Raw genomic sequence first — 17448 nt, 5'->3', positions numbered from 1 at the left:
AAATGGCGAGCGTTACCGTGACATGCTCAACGAGTTGTTTCCAAAAATTGAAGAGGATGACATGGATGACATTTGGTTTCAACAGGACGGTGCAACTTGTCACACTGCCATGTGTGGCACAACTACGTTCTGGATACTGTAGCAGGTTAAACTCCTACATATCCAGAATCGACCCCGACATACCAAACACATGTCCGGCATGTGAAGGTACCCCGCACGACACTAACCACCTCTTCACATGCCCCCCCCAAACCGACTCATCTAACCCCCCTCTCCCTTTGGACCCAACCTGTCGAAACAGCATGTTTCCTGGGCCTACCCTTAGATGAGCTAGACGAAGACGAAGGGGGGTAAGGGATAAACGCTAAAAAAAACACTTTTTTCATGAATTTATTGTAGCGAAACGGTTCAAGTCAGTTTATTAAAAGTTGTTGCATATTATAAAGTAACATTTCAAGAATATTTGATAAAATTTTCATGTAAAAATATTGCAAAATGAGCGAATGAGAGCACATTTACGTAGACGTCTTTTCAAAAATACATTTTGCAGTAGTCAGCATATCTCAGCGTAGAATCATCTGAAATCAAAAAAATCGAATAATTTAGTTAAAGTATGAGTTAAACTTCCTCCCAACGTTTATTTTGACGATTTATTTTCATTTTCAGCCATTTGGTAGTCGTTTGAACTAAAAAGTGATTTTTGACGAAAAAATGCCGCCATTTTGTAGGTGTAATAAATATAAAAAAATTAATATAAAAAAATTGCGAAAAAAAACGTTGGGAGGAGGTTTTTTATATGTAAAATATGTGTGCAAAATTTCAAAAGGGTCGGTTGAGTAGTTTTCAAATGCCAATGACTACGCACTTTAAAAAAAAAGGTTCGAGAAAGCCGCGTTTAAAGTTTGTAACGGACTACGCGCGCAACTGCTGCGTCTCGGCAGATGTTTGAGGCGGCTCGGCTTTACGCTCCATAACTTAAAAAGTTTTGCTCGGATTGACTTAAAATTTTAACACGGTATTTTTGAAATGTTTTACTACAATAACATGCAAAAAAAAATCGATTTTTATCCCTAACCCCCCCTTTAAAGAAAATAATTATTCCAAAAGTTAAAATTGTAAAGGAAGACTGTCTTTAAATATACGAGGGCTAATTAATCGTAAAGTAGTCACGTTATTTTGTGAAACGTGAGTGATCGCGTGCAGAGCATTTTGCCCCACATATTTAAAACGATTTTGTTTTGTTTTTTGCATTGAAGAGTTGTCTCAACTTTAAATTATTTTATAAGAACAAAAAGGGAGGTACACTATGAGAGAAGTGACATTGAAATTGAGAGAAATTTTGCAGTTCTAGGCAAAAAATAATACTTGAATAAACTTAGGCAATCATTTTCAGGTGACAAAACATTCATAGGACTGCTTTTCAAAATATCCCGGTTGAAAGTGTGCAAAATGTAATAAAAATATATCCCTACACTGGGAAGCACTGACTGCTGTTGTTCTAGCAGTTCACTAGGTCCTGTCAATTTGGTGTAGTCACAGAACGTCATCGTCTAACTCATCTAACGGTATACCCAGAAAGTGCGCTGTTTCGAGGGGTTAGGCCTAGAGGGAGAAGTGAGTGAGTTTGAGAGGTTATATAAATAGGGTGTTAGTATCGTGCAAGGTACCTTCACATGCCGGTCATATATTGAGTATTTTGGGGTCCATTCTGGATAAGTAGGAGTTTAACCTACTACAATATTCTACAGTTGAAACTCTTCGTCTGCTATGGGTGGTGGTTGGACTCCGTTAACTGCATTGGGAGGCTGGGAGTTTAGAAAGGCGGTAAGAGACTCCCGATGAATATCGTTTAATGTCCAATATATGTCCTATAGGCGGCCGCCGTAGCCGAATGGGTTGGTGCGTGATTACCATTCGGAATTCACAGAGAGATCGTTGGTTCGAATCTCAGTGAAAGCAAAATTAATAAAAACATTTTTCTAATAGCGGTCGCCCCTTGGCAGGCAATGGCAAACCTCCGAGTGTATTTCTGCCATGAAAAAGCTCCTCATAAAAATATCTGCCGGTCGGAGTCGGCTTGAAACTGTAGGTCCCTCCATTTGTGGAACAACATCAAGACGCACACCACAAATAGGAGGAGGAGCTCGGCCAAACCCCCAAAAAGGGTGTACGCGCCAATTATTTATTTTAATATGTCCTGTCCGTATCTGAACAAAAAAAAATAATTTCGCCTTAGGTTTACAAGCTCAACCTTGAATGGTAAAATAAGGCACAAATTAACATCAGATACGTTTGTTCAGATGCGTAATAAATAAATACATTTAGAAAATACTGTTTTTTTTTTTTTTATACTTTCATTAGAAGAAAAGTTATAGCAATGTGCCAATACTTTTTTGACTAAATCCATTATTTTTTCAATTTAAGTTTATGTTCGTTTTCAAGGTGACATTTTACGCTAAAAAAATTATTTTACAGTTTTTTGTTTGTTGCATTCAATTGTGAGTTACAGGGTGTTAACAATGGAAGTAAAAAAAGAGAACATTCGGTATATTTTAAATTTTTACTGTGCACAGTGGGCCAGGAGACCCTTATAAGTGGCCAAAATTCATAATTCCCAAAACACCAACAATTTATAACTTTTAATACCGCTATGTACAGGTTTTGGGGTCTCTGATTACGAATATGAAGTCAGATTTCAATAATTCAAAATGGCGGCTCCAATATGGCGGACATGAAATTTAAAAAATTGGATTTTTTTCACCAAATTTGGTATTTAAGGGTTTTGATGGTCTCTGATTACGAATATGAAGTCAGATTTCAACAATTCAAAATGGCGGATCCAATATGGCGACATAAATTTTTTAAAATTAATTATTTTTTACCAAACTTAGTATTTAGGGGTTTTTGGGAGCGCTGATTACGAATCTGCTGCCAGATTTTAGAAATTAAAAATGTCGAATCCCTTATGCGGACCTTTTTTTTAAATGTTATATGATTAATTTGAAACTTGTTACTCGGCTTGACTCTTTCGACGGTATTAACTTTTCTTTGGCTTCTCTAATCGCATTATACGCAGGCCAAATGTCTGCTCCACTAGATTTGGTCGCTAATCGCATATTCTGATAGACTTGTTTAGACATAGAATTATCGAAAAGAAATGCTAAAGCCACTTCTGGACTTTTCTTTTCTATTGTAGGAAAAGGTGTTGTCATTATTTTTCTAATTTTCTTAGCCTGTTCCTCGCTTTTTGAAAGTTCGTTAAGTACCGATCGCAAATCTGCTTCCCCTGACCTCGTGCCGCATGACTAGTAGCCATTAATAGTTTCTGACGATCATTATCATGTTCTTCACTGATTTTAGACACTTCTCGTCTTTTCGATCTAGTAGATTTTTCTGCAAAATCGAGCGATGGACGACCTCTTTTAAGTATTTCAGTCTTACTTATTTTAGCTGTGAGGTCTAAGTCAGGAATAGTAAATTCAGAATCTAACCACTCTGAATTTTGTGACTCAAAGACAGCTATTTTCCTACTGCAATGCTGATATTTTGCATTTCTTTTTGACTTTAATCTATTTAAAGCATTTTTCAAGCGTTCCAATCCTTTACAACCTACATCTGATTTATTGATACCAATTTTAGTTAAAATTGAATCAACGGTTATATTCATGTCATTATTACCTAACATAATTTGAAGAACCTCTTTTTTCTTCAATGAAGTCATTATGAATTAAATAAGTTAAAATTGTGTGACTCTTAATACTTGGTTAACTTTTTACACCCTATTGGCAAATGATTGATATACAGTCAACTCGCGCATAGATCAGTAAAACTTCATTTTTTTTAAAAAGAAAATGAAAAACCGCAGCAAACCGCACCTTTAGCTTGTTACACATGAACTACTGAAGGCGTTAATGTAAAGAAATTGTTAATAGCTTCTGGAGTTTTGCCCAAGGCTCAATCGGCGTATTAACAAGTAGTAAAAAAAACAAAATTTTTCACAATTATTCTCAATATTTCTAACATCAGATTTATTTTTTCAGCTATTGACTATTTTCACATACTACATGATTGCAACTAATGAGAAAATGCAATATAATTAATGACAAATACTACATTTCAGTAAAACAGTGACAGTTTAGAACAATAGCTATATGGTGATCATTTAAGCCTTACACTTATATTAACTTATTAAACAAGCTTAAATATTTCATTAAAACTTATAACATTTACAAAATAACTACTTTCACTTATCTATATGATGATACTATATTGCATTTTGAAAAATCTTTCAATGACTTTTGGCCAAATTTTTTGGTCTTCTGGCCCACAGTGCTGTGATAAAGACGAAAATACAGGTCAGGTCGCTAAAATAGTGAATGATGTTTATGGTGCCGCTACGATTCCGTTCAGACGTTTATCGATAATGTCAATAGAAATAATCGAAGTTGAACGGTCGCTCTGGAGCTAAAGATCGACCATAAAACAGTTTTAAACTATTTGCGCAAAAATAATGCATATCTTTATCCTCAAACCTTATTTTGATGGGAAAAATATAGACTGAAACCAAATTGGTCACATTGGATTATTTAGCGCTATTTGAAATTCTATATAAGGTGGGTGCTTTAGTTTTGACCAATACTGTATATACTTAATTATATGTATATGGATATGTATGTACGTAAATAAGGGTTGGAGTGTTTGACATGAATCTAATGTCAGAATATCCACTCAGTGCGTTAAAAAGGTGACCGTATTAACTTGTGTGCGATCTAGTAGGATCATTCCATACTTTTCGGAAAAGAGTAGAAATAAACATTAGCAATTGGCCGCCATAGCCGAATGGGTTGGTGCGTGACTACCATACGGAATCCACAGAGAGAACGTAGGTTCGAATCTCGGTGAAACACCAAAATTAAGAAAAACATTTTTCTAATAGCGGTCGCCCCTCGGCAGGCAATAGCAAACCTCCGAGTGTATTTCTGCCATGGAAAAGCTCCTCATAAAAAATATCTGCCGTTCGGAGTCGGCTCGAAACTGTAGGTCCCTCCATTTGTGGAACAACATCAAGACACGCACCACTAATAGGAGGAGGAGGGGTGTACGCGCCAATTATATATATATATATACAGTTATGTGAAAAATAATAAGGACAGTTGTATTCACCGTTTTTGTGTTTACGACTTCATGTAAAATGAAAGAATTTGTGCTAAAAGAGCGTTGTATAACAAAGCTTGTAAACGTCATTGAGAAATCCCGTTACAATTTGTGTGTCTTTTTCTTTCGTTTAGATAACAAATTATTTTCTTTAAGAAGTGCGCGATTTCTGCTGTGAAAAATAATAAGGACAGTTTTTCGTTTTGGTAAAAATACAATACTAAAAATTAGAGAGACTTGTTTTTTTTAAATACCAAGTGCGTCAAACAAATACACAGCTTCACAGTAATTGCTAAATAAATTGCAATTTTGTAACTTTTTAGGCAAATATGGGTAGAAATACGCACTGCGACCACGCTACTAGAAATAATATTAAAAATTTAAGTAAAAGCGGAAATTCGTACAGAAAAATTGCACAAATGCTCGGTATTTCAAAAACGATGGTCGAAAATGCTATTAAATGGATAAACGCTAACAAAAAACACTTTTTTCATGAATATATTGTAGCGAAACGGTTCAAGTCAGTTTATTAAAAGTTGTTGCATATTATAAAGTAACATTTCAAGAATATTTGATAGAATTTTCATGTAAAAATATTGCAAAATGAGCGAATGAGAGCACATTTACGTAGAGGCTTTTCAAAAATACATTTTGCAGTAGTCAGCATATCTCAGCGTAGAATCATCTGAAATCAAAAAAATCGAATAATTTAGTTAAAGTATGAGTTAAACTTCCCCCCAACGTTTATTTTGACGATTTATTTTCATTTTCAGCCATTTGGTAGTCGTTTGAAGTAAAAAGTGATTTTTGACGAAAAAATGCCGCCATTTTGTAGGTGTAAAACCACCTTAATATAAAAAAAAAATGGCGAAAAAAAAACGTTGGGAGGAGGTTTTTTACATGTAAAATATGTGTGCAAAATTTCAAAAGGATCGGTTGAGTAGTTTTCAAATGCCAATGACTACGCACTTTAAAAAAAAGGTTCGAGAAAACCGCGTTTAAAGTTTTAAGTTATCTCGGCAGATGTTTGAGGCGGCTCGGCTTTATGCTCTATAACTTAAAAAGTTTTGCTCGGATTGACTTAAAATGTTAACACGGTATTTTTGAAATGTTTTACTACAATAACATGCAAAAAAAAAAATCGATTTTTATCCCTTTTTTTTCATGGCAGAAATACACTCGGAGGTTTGCCATTGCCTGCCGAGGGGCGCCCGCTATTAGAAAAATGTTTTTCTTAATTTTGGTGTTAATTGCTGTAGTTAAAGAATAAAACATTTCAAATACATTTTTGAATACTGCTACTGTGGCGACAATTCATGGCCGGATATGATTCGAGGTCATGCCGGTAGTGCAGACAAGGACTTAAAAGTTTGTGGTAAAGATAGGCTTGTTGATTATATAAGCATTTTTATTTTCATTAAATATAGGTATATGTATATGTATGTTTCTTTTATATAAAAACTAAGTAGAATGTGCCTAAATATTTGATTTGATGAAAAACTGAAAATATATCTTAAAGTTGCTGCTTAGTTATTTGCTGTGAAAGTGATAATTCGACAACATTCATTGTGCAAATATTGCCAGAAATAGATAAGATTATAATCGATATAAAAAATAGGTAACATCAAAATATCTTAGTTTTTCCTTTGCGTTTTTCTCTCTTTTCATGAAATATGAATGCTCTTCCAATAAATACCGTTATGATTACCCATAAGTACATACTTATTTTGTAAGAAAACATCACAACATGCAGAACAGGCGGTTTTTTTCTCGGTTTCTAAAAATTTATTTACTAATTTTTTGTTGAATATTAAAGAAAAGGCAAATGGCAATATTAGTCAAACAAAGGTTATTTAGCGTCAAGCTGTTAACTTATGAGCAACATTCATATCTGCCTACCTACCTACATATGTAGATACATATAAATGCATATATACATACGTAGTATGTACGCAAGAGATTCAGGTACACTCGCTGCATTCAGCTGGGTATGTACACGTACACTAGGGTAGTTCAAAATTATATTCGATTAATTAATTTGTCTTATCTTGAGGGTTCAGATATTTATATGCGAAGAGCTTCAGGAAACTGTAAACAAAAATTATTAGAGTAGAAACAAGTAAAGAACTGGTTTAGTACGAACAGATGATATAGTAAAATGTGAATAGGGTAGAATGATGCATTTAAGATCAAATTTCATTGTGTGACCATTTACTCCAACATACTTTCTAGCTATACATAATATTTGAAGTTCATAAAAATATTCTAAATTTGAGTAATTTTTCTCTATTAGTTATTAATTATTATACATATATGTGATTTGTAAGGTTTTGGTTTTCTTGGTGTTTTAATAACAGTTATATAGCCAGGGATATTGAAATTTTTTGTTCCCACGTCTACGTTACCAAAGCGATTCGAATTTATATTTGGCCAAGCACTGTCACTCCAGCATCATTCTCCAAATATATATGGGGTATGCTTATGTGGTTGCAACAAAAACAACCTTTTTTGCAATTTCCTCTATAACACCCAAAACCAAAAAACTTGCCAAAAATCAACGTGGTCTTTGAGCCACTTAAAACCTGCACTTCATTATATAAACATTTAGTGAGCAATAAAACTGTATACCCGAATTTTACCTAAAGATTCTGAGTAAAAATTTGGATGAAAATTTTATAAATTTTGTACAAAGTTTGAAACTATTATAGTTTAGTAGTTGAACTATATATTTGTAAAATCAATAATTAAAATGAACTTGAATGAGCCACTTAAAACCTGCACTTCATTATATAAACATTTAGTGAGCAATAAAACTGTATACCCGAATTTTACCTAAAGATTCTGAGTAAAAATGTTGATGAAAATTTTATAAATTTTGTACAAAATTTGAAACTATTATAGTTTAGTAGTTGAACTATATATTGTAAAATCAATAATTAAAATGAACTCTACAGCTGTCAGTAGAATAGCACAAGCAAAAACTTTTTTTGTTGATTCTAAAAAATAAAGATTTAATCTTTGTTGTAGAGAATATGTTTTTTTATATTTTTATTTTTTGTTTTTTATTTTTTGGTTTTTTATTTTTATTTTTTAATTTTTTAGGGTTCTCAGGGTCCCTAAAAAAATAGTTTAAATTATTTAAAAATAACATGGTTTATCATTCTGACATTTGTGCATGAAAATGAAAGGGGGAGATAAAATAATATCGATCTGTAAATATTTTATACTAAATTTACGGAAAAGTGCATTCAATAGTAATTTTCAAAATAGGTGTCTAACTTTTTTGGCTCTCAGAAATTTGGAATTACCTACAGAGATTCGATTCTATGTCCATAGTGGGATTCGTTTTCCGGATAAAATATGATTAAAAAAATGTAACAAAATTTTTATGACCTATGCATTCTGAATGGTTTTTAGTGAGAAAAATGCAATGTTTTGCTCTATATTAACGCACAAGTGGCTCAATATTGTTTTGTCATATATCTATGCCCACAATCATTTCGGTAACTAATTTAACTGAATAAATTTTTTTTGGTTATTTTCATGGGCTCTGCGCATGTTTTATTGTTTGTTGTTTTATAGTGGATTCCACATTTTTTGTTGTTTTATAGTGGATTCCATTGATTTTCAAGTCGACTTTTCATCGTTTTTTAAATGCTTTTCTAAACGTAATTTAGCTTAGCACCAATAATGATCGTGCACATAATAATTTATTTTTGGATCACCTTAACGCTCGTACACTCATACATACATAGGTAGGTACGCACGGTTACCGACTGAAGTTGCCCAATACCTCACTGCTTGCCACTTTAGCCTCGTCACTCTCTTTTCTCTGCGTCCATCGCTAACAAAATCGGTAAGTCAACTTCTCAAGCAATCGATCAGTAAACGAACACGCGGCTCTCTTCTCAAACGATAATTGTTTTTTTATTAAAATATTGTATATTTGTTACCCCAGTTTGGCATCGTCGACTTCATATCCCCATTTTTATTTGCCATTTTGGATAATATTGCTGTCACCGTTGTTGTTTGGTTTAGATTGAGCTTTAGCTTCAGCTAATCGCCATCGACACAACGCGTCTTCGTGCTGAGAGCTCGCACATTTTAGAGCCAATGAAGCGAGTCTTCAGTCTATTGCCAGCCGTTGGTAAAGTGAGTAACGCGCTTGTATTTTCTTGCCCGTGTGCTTTCGTGTAGACAACCAAAGACCACACAATTTCTTATCGCATTCCAAGAGACGAAAAATAACAAACAAACAAAAAGTAACAAATAAAGGACTTGGGAAGAAATTTAAAAATGGCTTTGTAGTTTTCGCAATCGTTCTTAAATATTATATAAGTCAAAGTGATTTTTTGAAGATTTTTAAATAAACTAACCAAGCCAGTTCGTCGCGCAAGCTGGCACGACATAACAAATACACGAAAAACATACAAAATTTAGCTCAAGGGCCAACCAGTTTCAATGTGTTAAGAAGCTTTTAAAAAACAAAATTATAATAAACGCTATAAAACAAAATTAAAAAAGAAAAAAAACTTACCGGAGCTCCAACAAAATGTCAGATACTCAGAACAACAATGTCGTCCTGTGTAGTGTTGGCACAGAACTAATTCATAATAGCACAGAAATTAATGATAATTGCGTAGCTTCAGACTCATTCAATAAGGAAAAACACCATAACAACAACGTTCATAGCTTAAACAAAAATTCTACAAGTATTAGTAGTAATGATGAAGTCATCGAGGAGGGATTCGACTATAGCGAAACCGACCTGTTAGACGAGTTGAATGCCAGCGATGAAAACGACGACACCAACAGCAATGTAACAAATGAGAACTGTCAAAAAAATTGCAATCAACATCTCCCAATCATACGCGACTCTGACAATGAGAAGGGAGAAGAAAGAAGTAATATCAGCGCAACTCCTCTTATTGATATTACAGACGATACACATTCTCATAACATCGTAACTTCGCCGACCACCGTTGCGTGCGTCGACAGTGATTGTGTGCCAATTGCAAGTGCTGATAATGCGACTACCGCTGCAAGTGATAAGCACAAATTCACACCGCCTAACTTGGATCTGCGGCTCACTGACGAAGCGAAAGCAACAATAAGTGCTGTTGACTCATACTGTCCTATAACACCACGGCAAATAGTTGATGTTGATGCTGAGCCTAACCAATTGTTGAGACGTAATTCGACAACGCAGACAGAAGTTAGCAATGATGATGTTGCTGGTGTTGGTGTTGGCAACAACAACTCTCGTAATGATGAAGGTTATTATTATGCTGATGAGCCTGAAGATGAATTGATTGTTCAGTTCCTGGGAGAAGCCAATCGTATTGTAAGCATTTGCATTGATTAGTGCACATAAACGTGTGAATACTCATTTAGGGTAAGACTTCATGATGCGAAGCCCAAAATTATGTAGTTAACTTGTTTCAAACACTTCTCAAAATTTCGGTGCACTCTTAGTCTAACGTAAAACTTAAAGTTACGCAAAACTATAAATAGAATTGGACAAATACTTGAGAAGCTTGCCTGAAACTCGCTGCTCATCCTCTTTTGCAATCAAATCACAAAAAAAAAAGAAAAAATTCTTACATATTATGCAAAATTTCTTTTAATTTTTTTCTCGTAACACAAAAACTTTTAGGTTAGGTTAGGTTATGGTGGTAGTCGGTCTGCACGACCAACTCACTTAGACCTTACAGGTCCGTTGTGATACCACTGTGCTACACGGGAACCTCGTTTATCTTCCTTCGTGGAACCATTTCGTTGCTCTTATGAAGCGTAGTATTGATGCCAACCCCACGCCCGACAGTTCTGTAAGAGAGTTAAAAAAGTGTTTACCTAGACAACCTGCTCTGATTTTAGCTAGGGCTGGACAATTGCAGAGGAAGTGCTCAACTGTTTCTTCCTCTTCCTCATCTCTGCAACTTCTGCAATATTCATGGGAGAAGACTCCTAGCCTCGAGGAATGCCTGCCAAATAGCCAGTGACCGGTTAAGCAAGCCACGACCTTCGAGATATTGTCTCTTGAGAGACTAAGCAATTCCTTTGTTCTTTTCCTGTTTATTTGCGGCCATAGTAGCCTAGCTGTTAGACACGTATCTTCATTTCTCCATGACCTATTGGCCTCTTGGATAAAGTGGTTTTTTATTATTAGTTTACTCGTGGCCATGGGTATTCCAATGGTACTTTTATCACTCAGCAGTTGGAGAGCGGTACCCTTTCTGGCTAGCTCATCTGCTTTACAGTTTCCCTCAATATCTCTATGTCCCGGAACCCAAATAAGGCTGACCTTGAATACGTCACTAATATCATTTAGAGCTGCCCGGCATTCCTGTGCAACCTTCGATCTTAGTAATGCCGCATTCATTGATTTGATGGCCGCCTGGCTATCCGAGAATATATTTATAGTCGTTTTTGTTAGGGCGTGCGTATTTAGGTATGTAGCCACTTCTTTTATAGCTAATACCTCTGCCTGATAGACGCTGCAGTAGTCTGGTAGTCGAACGGATAGTTCCAGTCCTAATTCTTTCGAGAAAACTCCGTAGCCAACCTTATCGTCTAGCTTGGAGCCGTCTGTATAAAAGTTTAATTCCCCCCTTCTCCATGGCCTTCTTGTATGCCACTCCCTTCTTGACGGTATACTCGTCTTGAAGAGTCTTTCAAAGGTGGGTCTAGGGATAGAGTAGTCTATTTCTTGTTTATGACTATTCAGAGAGTGCAAAATGGAAGCGTGGCCAAAGAACCGGTCTTTCCATAGCGCCATACTTTTTAATCTGAGCGCCGAGGCGGCGGCCACGTGTTTTCCTACCAGATTTAGGGCAGGTAAGTTGATTAGCACTTCCAGCGCTTTGTTTGGAGTAGTCCTTAAGGCGCCAGAGATGCACAAAAAAGCTGTTCTTTGGACCTTACTCATGGTTTTAGCGTAAGTCGCCTTTTGAGCAGATGGCCACCATACAAGTATTCCGTACATTAAGATTGGCCTAACTACCGAAGTATAGAGCCAGTGCGTAATACGGGGTGTAAGTCCCCATTTGATACCGACCGCTTTTTTGCAAGTGTATAATGCAACGTTGGCCTTCTTTACTCTTTCCTCAATATTAGATTTCCACGTGAGTTTCCTGTCTAATATGAGTCCTAGGTACTTGACATTCTCTTTCAAAGGAATCTCCACACCCTTAAGAGTTAGCGGGGAGATTATAGGGAGCCTGTGTTTCTTTGTAAAGAGAATTATTTGAGTTTTTGAGGGGTTTATATCGAGTCCCCTGCTCTCGGTCCAGCTTCTAAGCGTGGCCATGTTAAAGCGCAGAATATCTATAAGGGTGTTAGGATATTTGCCCTTAACGGCGATTGCTACGTCATCTGCGTAAGCTGTGACGTGGCAACCCCCTCTTTCCAGGGTCAGCAACAGGGAGTTTACTGCCAAAATCCAAAGAAGAGGGGAGAGGACTCCACCTTGCGGTGTGCCTCTGCAGACCTGTCTGCTTAGAGTAGTGCTTCCTAATTTAGCCGTTACCTTTCTTTTGATGAGTATATCCTCTATCAGGGCTACGACATGTGGTTCAACTCCAAAATCTTCTAATGGATCTACTATAGCGTTTGCATTTATATTGTTGAAGGCGCCTTCTATGTCTACGAAAGCAACCAATGCAAACTCTTTGTCTGATAAGCTTTTTTCCACCAACCCGACTAGTGCGTGTAAGGCGGTTTCTGTGGACTTCCCTTTAGTATAGGCATGTTGCGCCGAAGAGAGCCTATTCAAAGGCACGACACCCCGTATGTATTCATCCACAAAAACTTTTACTTCAATCTCAAAATTTTAACACGGAAAATGAAAGAACTTTTGAAAAAACGCTTGAAAACAAGTAAAGAAGTGCTAAATTCGGTCTGTCCCAAACTTAATTTTATTCGCGCAGTCCAAATCACATTTTACTGAAATGTTAACGCGTATACAGCCATGGTCATATAAATAGCACATCAAGGCTTTGAAAGCAAAGAGTTGAATATGTTTTAAATAATTATTTTTTATTGGAAAAAAAGCAACATAAAAAATAAAAAACTTACTTACACCTCCAGTTTAAAACAAAAAAATGGTCAACAAGAATTTCAGTTCTGATTTAAGGGGTTATACGCAGTTATGAAGCAAATAAAAGACGGGTTGTCAAGGATTTATCCTGAAGAAACTTCAGAATATTTTAATTTGAAAATTTTTGGCGGTTATAAAAGCATCCTTCAAGAACGTAACAAAATTGTTTATTTATGAAAATGTTGATTATAGAGCGCGCTGCAGGCGATTTCTGGAACCTCCTTTAAAAAAAGACGATTTACGGTGTACATCGTAACTCAGGATTGGATTATCTGAAATCAAAAAACCAAACAAATTTTGTTAATATATTAGATTATCTAGTAATTAATCGTTCGGCTAATCAAAATAGTGAATTTTCACAAAATGGCAGCTTTTAAAAGAAATGATTTCGATTTTTACGTTAAAATTTGGCCGTAAATTGATTATAAAATGGAAAATAAGTATCAGATTTACAAAAGGAACGATTAATTACTAGAAAATGTATCTTTAAAGATTGAGTTAAAACGGTTGACCGATCAAACAAGCCGTTTTCGAGATATCGTGTACACCGACTTGAAAAATGCCGTTTTGAAAAAAACACGTTTAAAGTTTCAATACCTACCTTAAAACGTGCCGAGGCATCTCTACATATTTAGGTATAACTCCGAAAGTATTGCTTAGATCTACTTCAAATTTCGTGCGTATACTTTTGAATATATGTACATTACAAAAATGCAATAAAAAATCGATTTTTTTTAAAGTCATAACTGCGTATAACCCCTTAATTTACGAACGTTGAAATCTTCTGGGCACATAAATAGCACATCCTAAACAATTCCAAATAAAAGCAGAAATAGTAAACAAATCAGATAGTTAAGTAATAATATTGTTTTACCAGATTAGTACTTTGTACTATATCCACTAGGCCGGGTCGATTTGTGGGGAGGCAAAAAAATCGCCCATTGCTCTGTGAAAATCATATTCTAGGGATCAAAATAAGAAACTTTGTCGAAGGAACCATAGACATCAGAATTCGTTTTAGAGGTATGGTTCCTTCGGCAAAGTTTCTTATTTTGATCCCTAGAATACGATTTTCACAGAGCAATGAGTGATTTTTTTAGATCGACCCGATATTTTCCACCGTTTTTGATTACTTCTTCAAGCCGTCGCTCCATGCTTTCTACACGCTTGTGACATCTTTCCATCGAGTACCAAGCCTCCTCAACTGCGGCCCACATATCATCAAAATGTTTAAAATTTTTGTTAGCGATTTTGACCTTAACGTCGTTCCACAAATTTTCTATTGGATTGAGATCAAGGCTCTGCGCCAGCCAATCCAGTACATTAATTTTTTCTCTTGTGAACCATTGCTTCACTGTCTTTGCAGTATGCTTTGGATCATTGTCCTGCATAAATGTCCAATTTAATGGCATAAACTCAAACACAAATGACTCCATTTTATTCTGGGGTATATCCAGATACTGAAATCTATCCATTTTACCAGCCACGCGAACAATCGGCCCAACACCGTGCCAGGAAAAAGTTCCCCAAACCATGATGCTTCCGCCGCCGTGTTTAGTCGTCTTTTTTGTGAACCTAGGATTTAGCGCTTGATTTTTTGGAGGACGTACAATAGTTCTCCCATCTGGTCCCATCTTATTTATTCCGATTTGGTCCCAAAGTACGTTTTTTCAAAAGTGAATAGATTTGTCTTTGTGGGCTTTTGCAAAGGCAAGTCTTTGTTCGATATGTCTTTTTGAGAGGAGTGGGTTTTTTCTGCTTATGCGGCCGAATAGCTGGGCTTCGTTAAGTGGCCTGCCTACAAGCTTTCTGGACACCTGTAGACCAGATTCTTGGTTTATTTCAAGCATTATTTGCCGTGCCGACTTAAAAGGATCTGCTTTGCTCTTGCGTATTATAGCTCGATCCACATTAAGGGGGGGTAAGGGATAAACGCTAAAAAAAAACACTTTTTTCATGAATTTATTGTAGCGAAATGGTTCAAGTCAGTTTATTAAAAGTTGTTGCATATTATAAAGTAACATTTCAAGAATATTTGATAAAATTTTCATGTAAAAATATTGCAAAATGAGCGAATGAGAGCACATTTACGTAGACGTCTTTTCAAAAATACATTTTGCAGTAGTCAGCATATCTCAGCGTAGAATCATCTGAAATCAAAAAAATCGAATAATTTAGTTAAAGTTGGTAGTCGTTTGAAGTAAAAAGTGATTTTTGACGAAAAAATGCCGCCATTTTTTAGGTGTAAAACCACCTTAATATAAAAAAAGAATGGCGAAAAAAAACGTTGGCGGGAGGTTTTTTATATGTAAAATATGTGTGCAAAATTTCAAAAGGATCGGTTGAGTAGTTTTCAAATGCCAATGACTACGCACTTTAAAAAAAAAGGTTCGAGAAAACCGCAGGTATAGGTTTGTAACGGACTACGCGCGCAACTGCTATTTCTGCATAGCTTTTTCCGTTTTGACTCGTACGGTATATAAGAGCTCTTTTCTCCGGCGCGCAATGTTTTCCACGTCCCATTTTTACTTTATTTTAATATTACTTTAAAATTTTATTTAAGAAACAAAAAATTATACTAAAAATCGCTGAAACAATATTAAAGTTTTGCTCTCCGCTGCACAAGTTAAAATGTGCTATTTTTGTGTCCACTTCAAAACAGCAATAAGCATAAATAAAATAGAGCGCAAAAAATTCCATCGAAAAAAACGGAAAATTCCTTGCATAAATGTAAGCCTAATAAAGGTAATAAATGTAAACAAACAAATGTATTTGATCAAAGCAGAGTTTGTACTAAAAACTTAACATATAAGGTTCACATTTGCGCTATTTATCTGTCCATGGCCGTTTATAAAGTTTAGTTCCGCTCGAATTTAGGCAATATTTACTTGCTTGAGAGGTATGCGTTGTTATTGATTTGACGTTGCAACACTCATTTTTCCAAATTTTTGTTTTAATATATTATATTTCTTTTTTTGGGTTCCGTGATTTTATCAAACTTTAGCAATTCCGCTTAATTTACATTTTTTTGGAAATTTACGTTATATATGAGGTGGGTGTGGTTATTGACAGATTTCGCCCAACTTACCTTTTACAATTTTTGCTCCAGTTATCGTGCGAACTGACAAACGGACGGACATACGTGGCTGAATCGACTCCTGTCATCATTCTGAGTTTCGAAATAATCAGCTATTGTAACAAAAATTAAGGTTAGGTTAATGCATGATACAAAAATTAAGATAGTTCAACTTAACAATATTAGAATCCACTTTAACTACTGAAGACGATATCGATATAAAGCTACCACATTGAAAATATTAATCCAATTTTTTACAACTGCCTTTGAAAGAATTTTATGATGAAAATGTCTTCTTCAGAGACAGCATTACAGAAATGTGATAAGCGATCCGTGAACGGGCATAAAAAGTTATGAAGAACTACGAATTATTAAAATACGTTGCCATGTTATTAAGCTCCGATATTTCTTTCGAAAAACTGGTATTGTTAAAATAACTCCCTTTAATATACGAACTTGTTGTTATTACTTACAGATGGTTTTTTAGGAGAAGCTTCTTCATATTTAAAGGGTGTTTTTTTAGAGGCTAGGTTTTCAAGATGAAATAAAACGTATATAATTTAATGTTATGGCCAAGAATTTAGCTTTATTATAAAGATAAGGGTTTGCCATTATGTTTTAAAAATGATTTCGGGCAAGTGGCCGCCGCGGCTGGCTCGAATAAATTCCAGCCAAGAGGCCCAATTTTCGACCACTTTTTGCAGCAATTGGGGCCGTATGTCAGCAATAACGCGCCGAATATTCTCTTCCAAGACGTCAATCGTCTCGGGCTTATCTGCGTAGACAAGCGACTTCACATAGACCCACAAGAAATAGTCCAGCGGTGTTATATCGCACGATCTTGGAGGCCACGCCACAGGTCCACGGCGCGAGATAATGCGCTCACAAAAGTTTCCTTCAATAAATCGATTGTTGCGTTGGCTGTATGGCATGTAGCGCCGTCTTGTTGGAACCAAAGGTCGTCCACATCAACATCGTCCAATTCAAGCACGAAAAAGTCATTAATCATGGCTCTATAGCGCTCTCCATTGACTGTAACATTATGGCCGGCTTCATTTTTAAAGAAATATGGACCAATGATTCCCTCTGCCCATAGAGCACACCAAACAGTGACTTTTTG

General features: G+C 35.7%; 1 protein-coding gene across 4 annotated transcripts in view; it reads left to right on the top strand.

The window, feature by feature from the left end:
• The window catches only part of LOC129239585 (leucine-rich repeat flightless-interacting protein 2), a 35193-nt gene that overhangs the window by 3502 nt on the left and 14243 nt on the right, over positions 1 to 17448 (top strand). The window contains exon 1 of one of the 4 annotated variants that reach the window (XM_054875186.1): positions 9268 to 10498. The exons of the other annotated variants lie outside the window; for them this stretch is intronic. Coding sequence (XP_054731161.1) covers positions 9707 to 10498 — 792 coding nt within the window. The 5' untranslated portion in view covers positions 9268 to 9706. Of the gene's footprint in view, positions 1 to 9267; positions 10499 to 17448 lie in introns of those variants that run through there. 4 annotated transcript variants of the gene reach the window in all.

The sequence above is a fragment of the Anastrepha obliqua genome, chromosome 2, assembly GCF_027943255.1.
Source record: "Anastrepha obliqua isolate idAnaObli1 chromosome 2, idAnaObli1_1.0, whole genome shotgun sequence".
In the NCBI taxonomy this organism is placed as follows: domain Eukaryota; kingdom Metazoa; phylum Arthropoda; class Insecta; order Diptera; family Tephritidae; genus Anastrepha; species Anastrepha obliqua.
The sequence above is the reverse complement of the archived record's forward strand: the minus strand, read 5'-3'. Positions and strand labels throughout refer to the sequence as shown.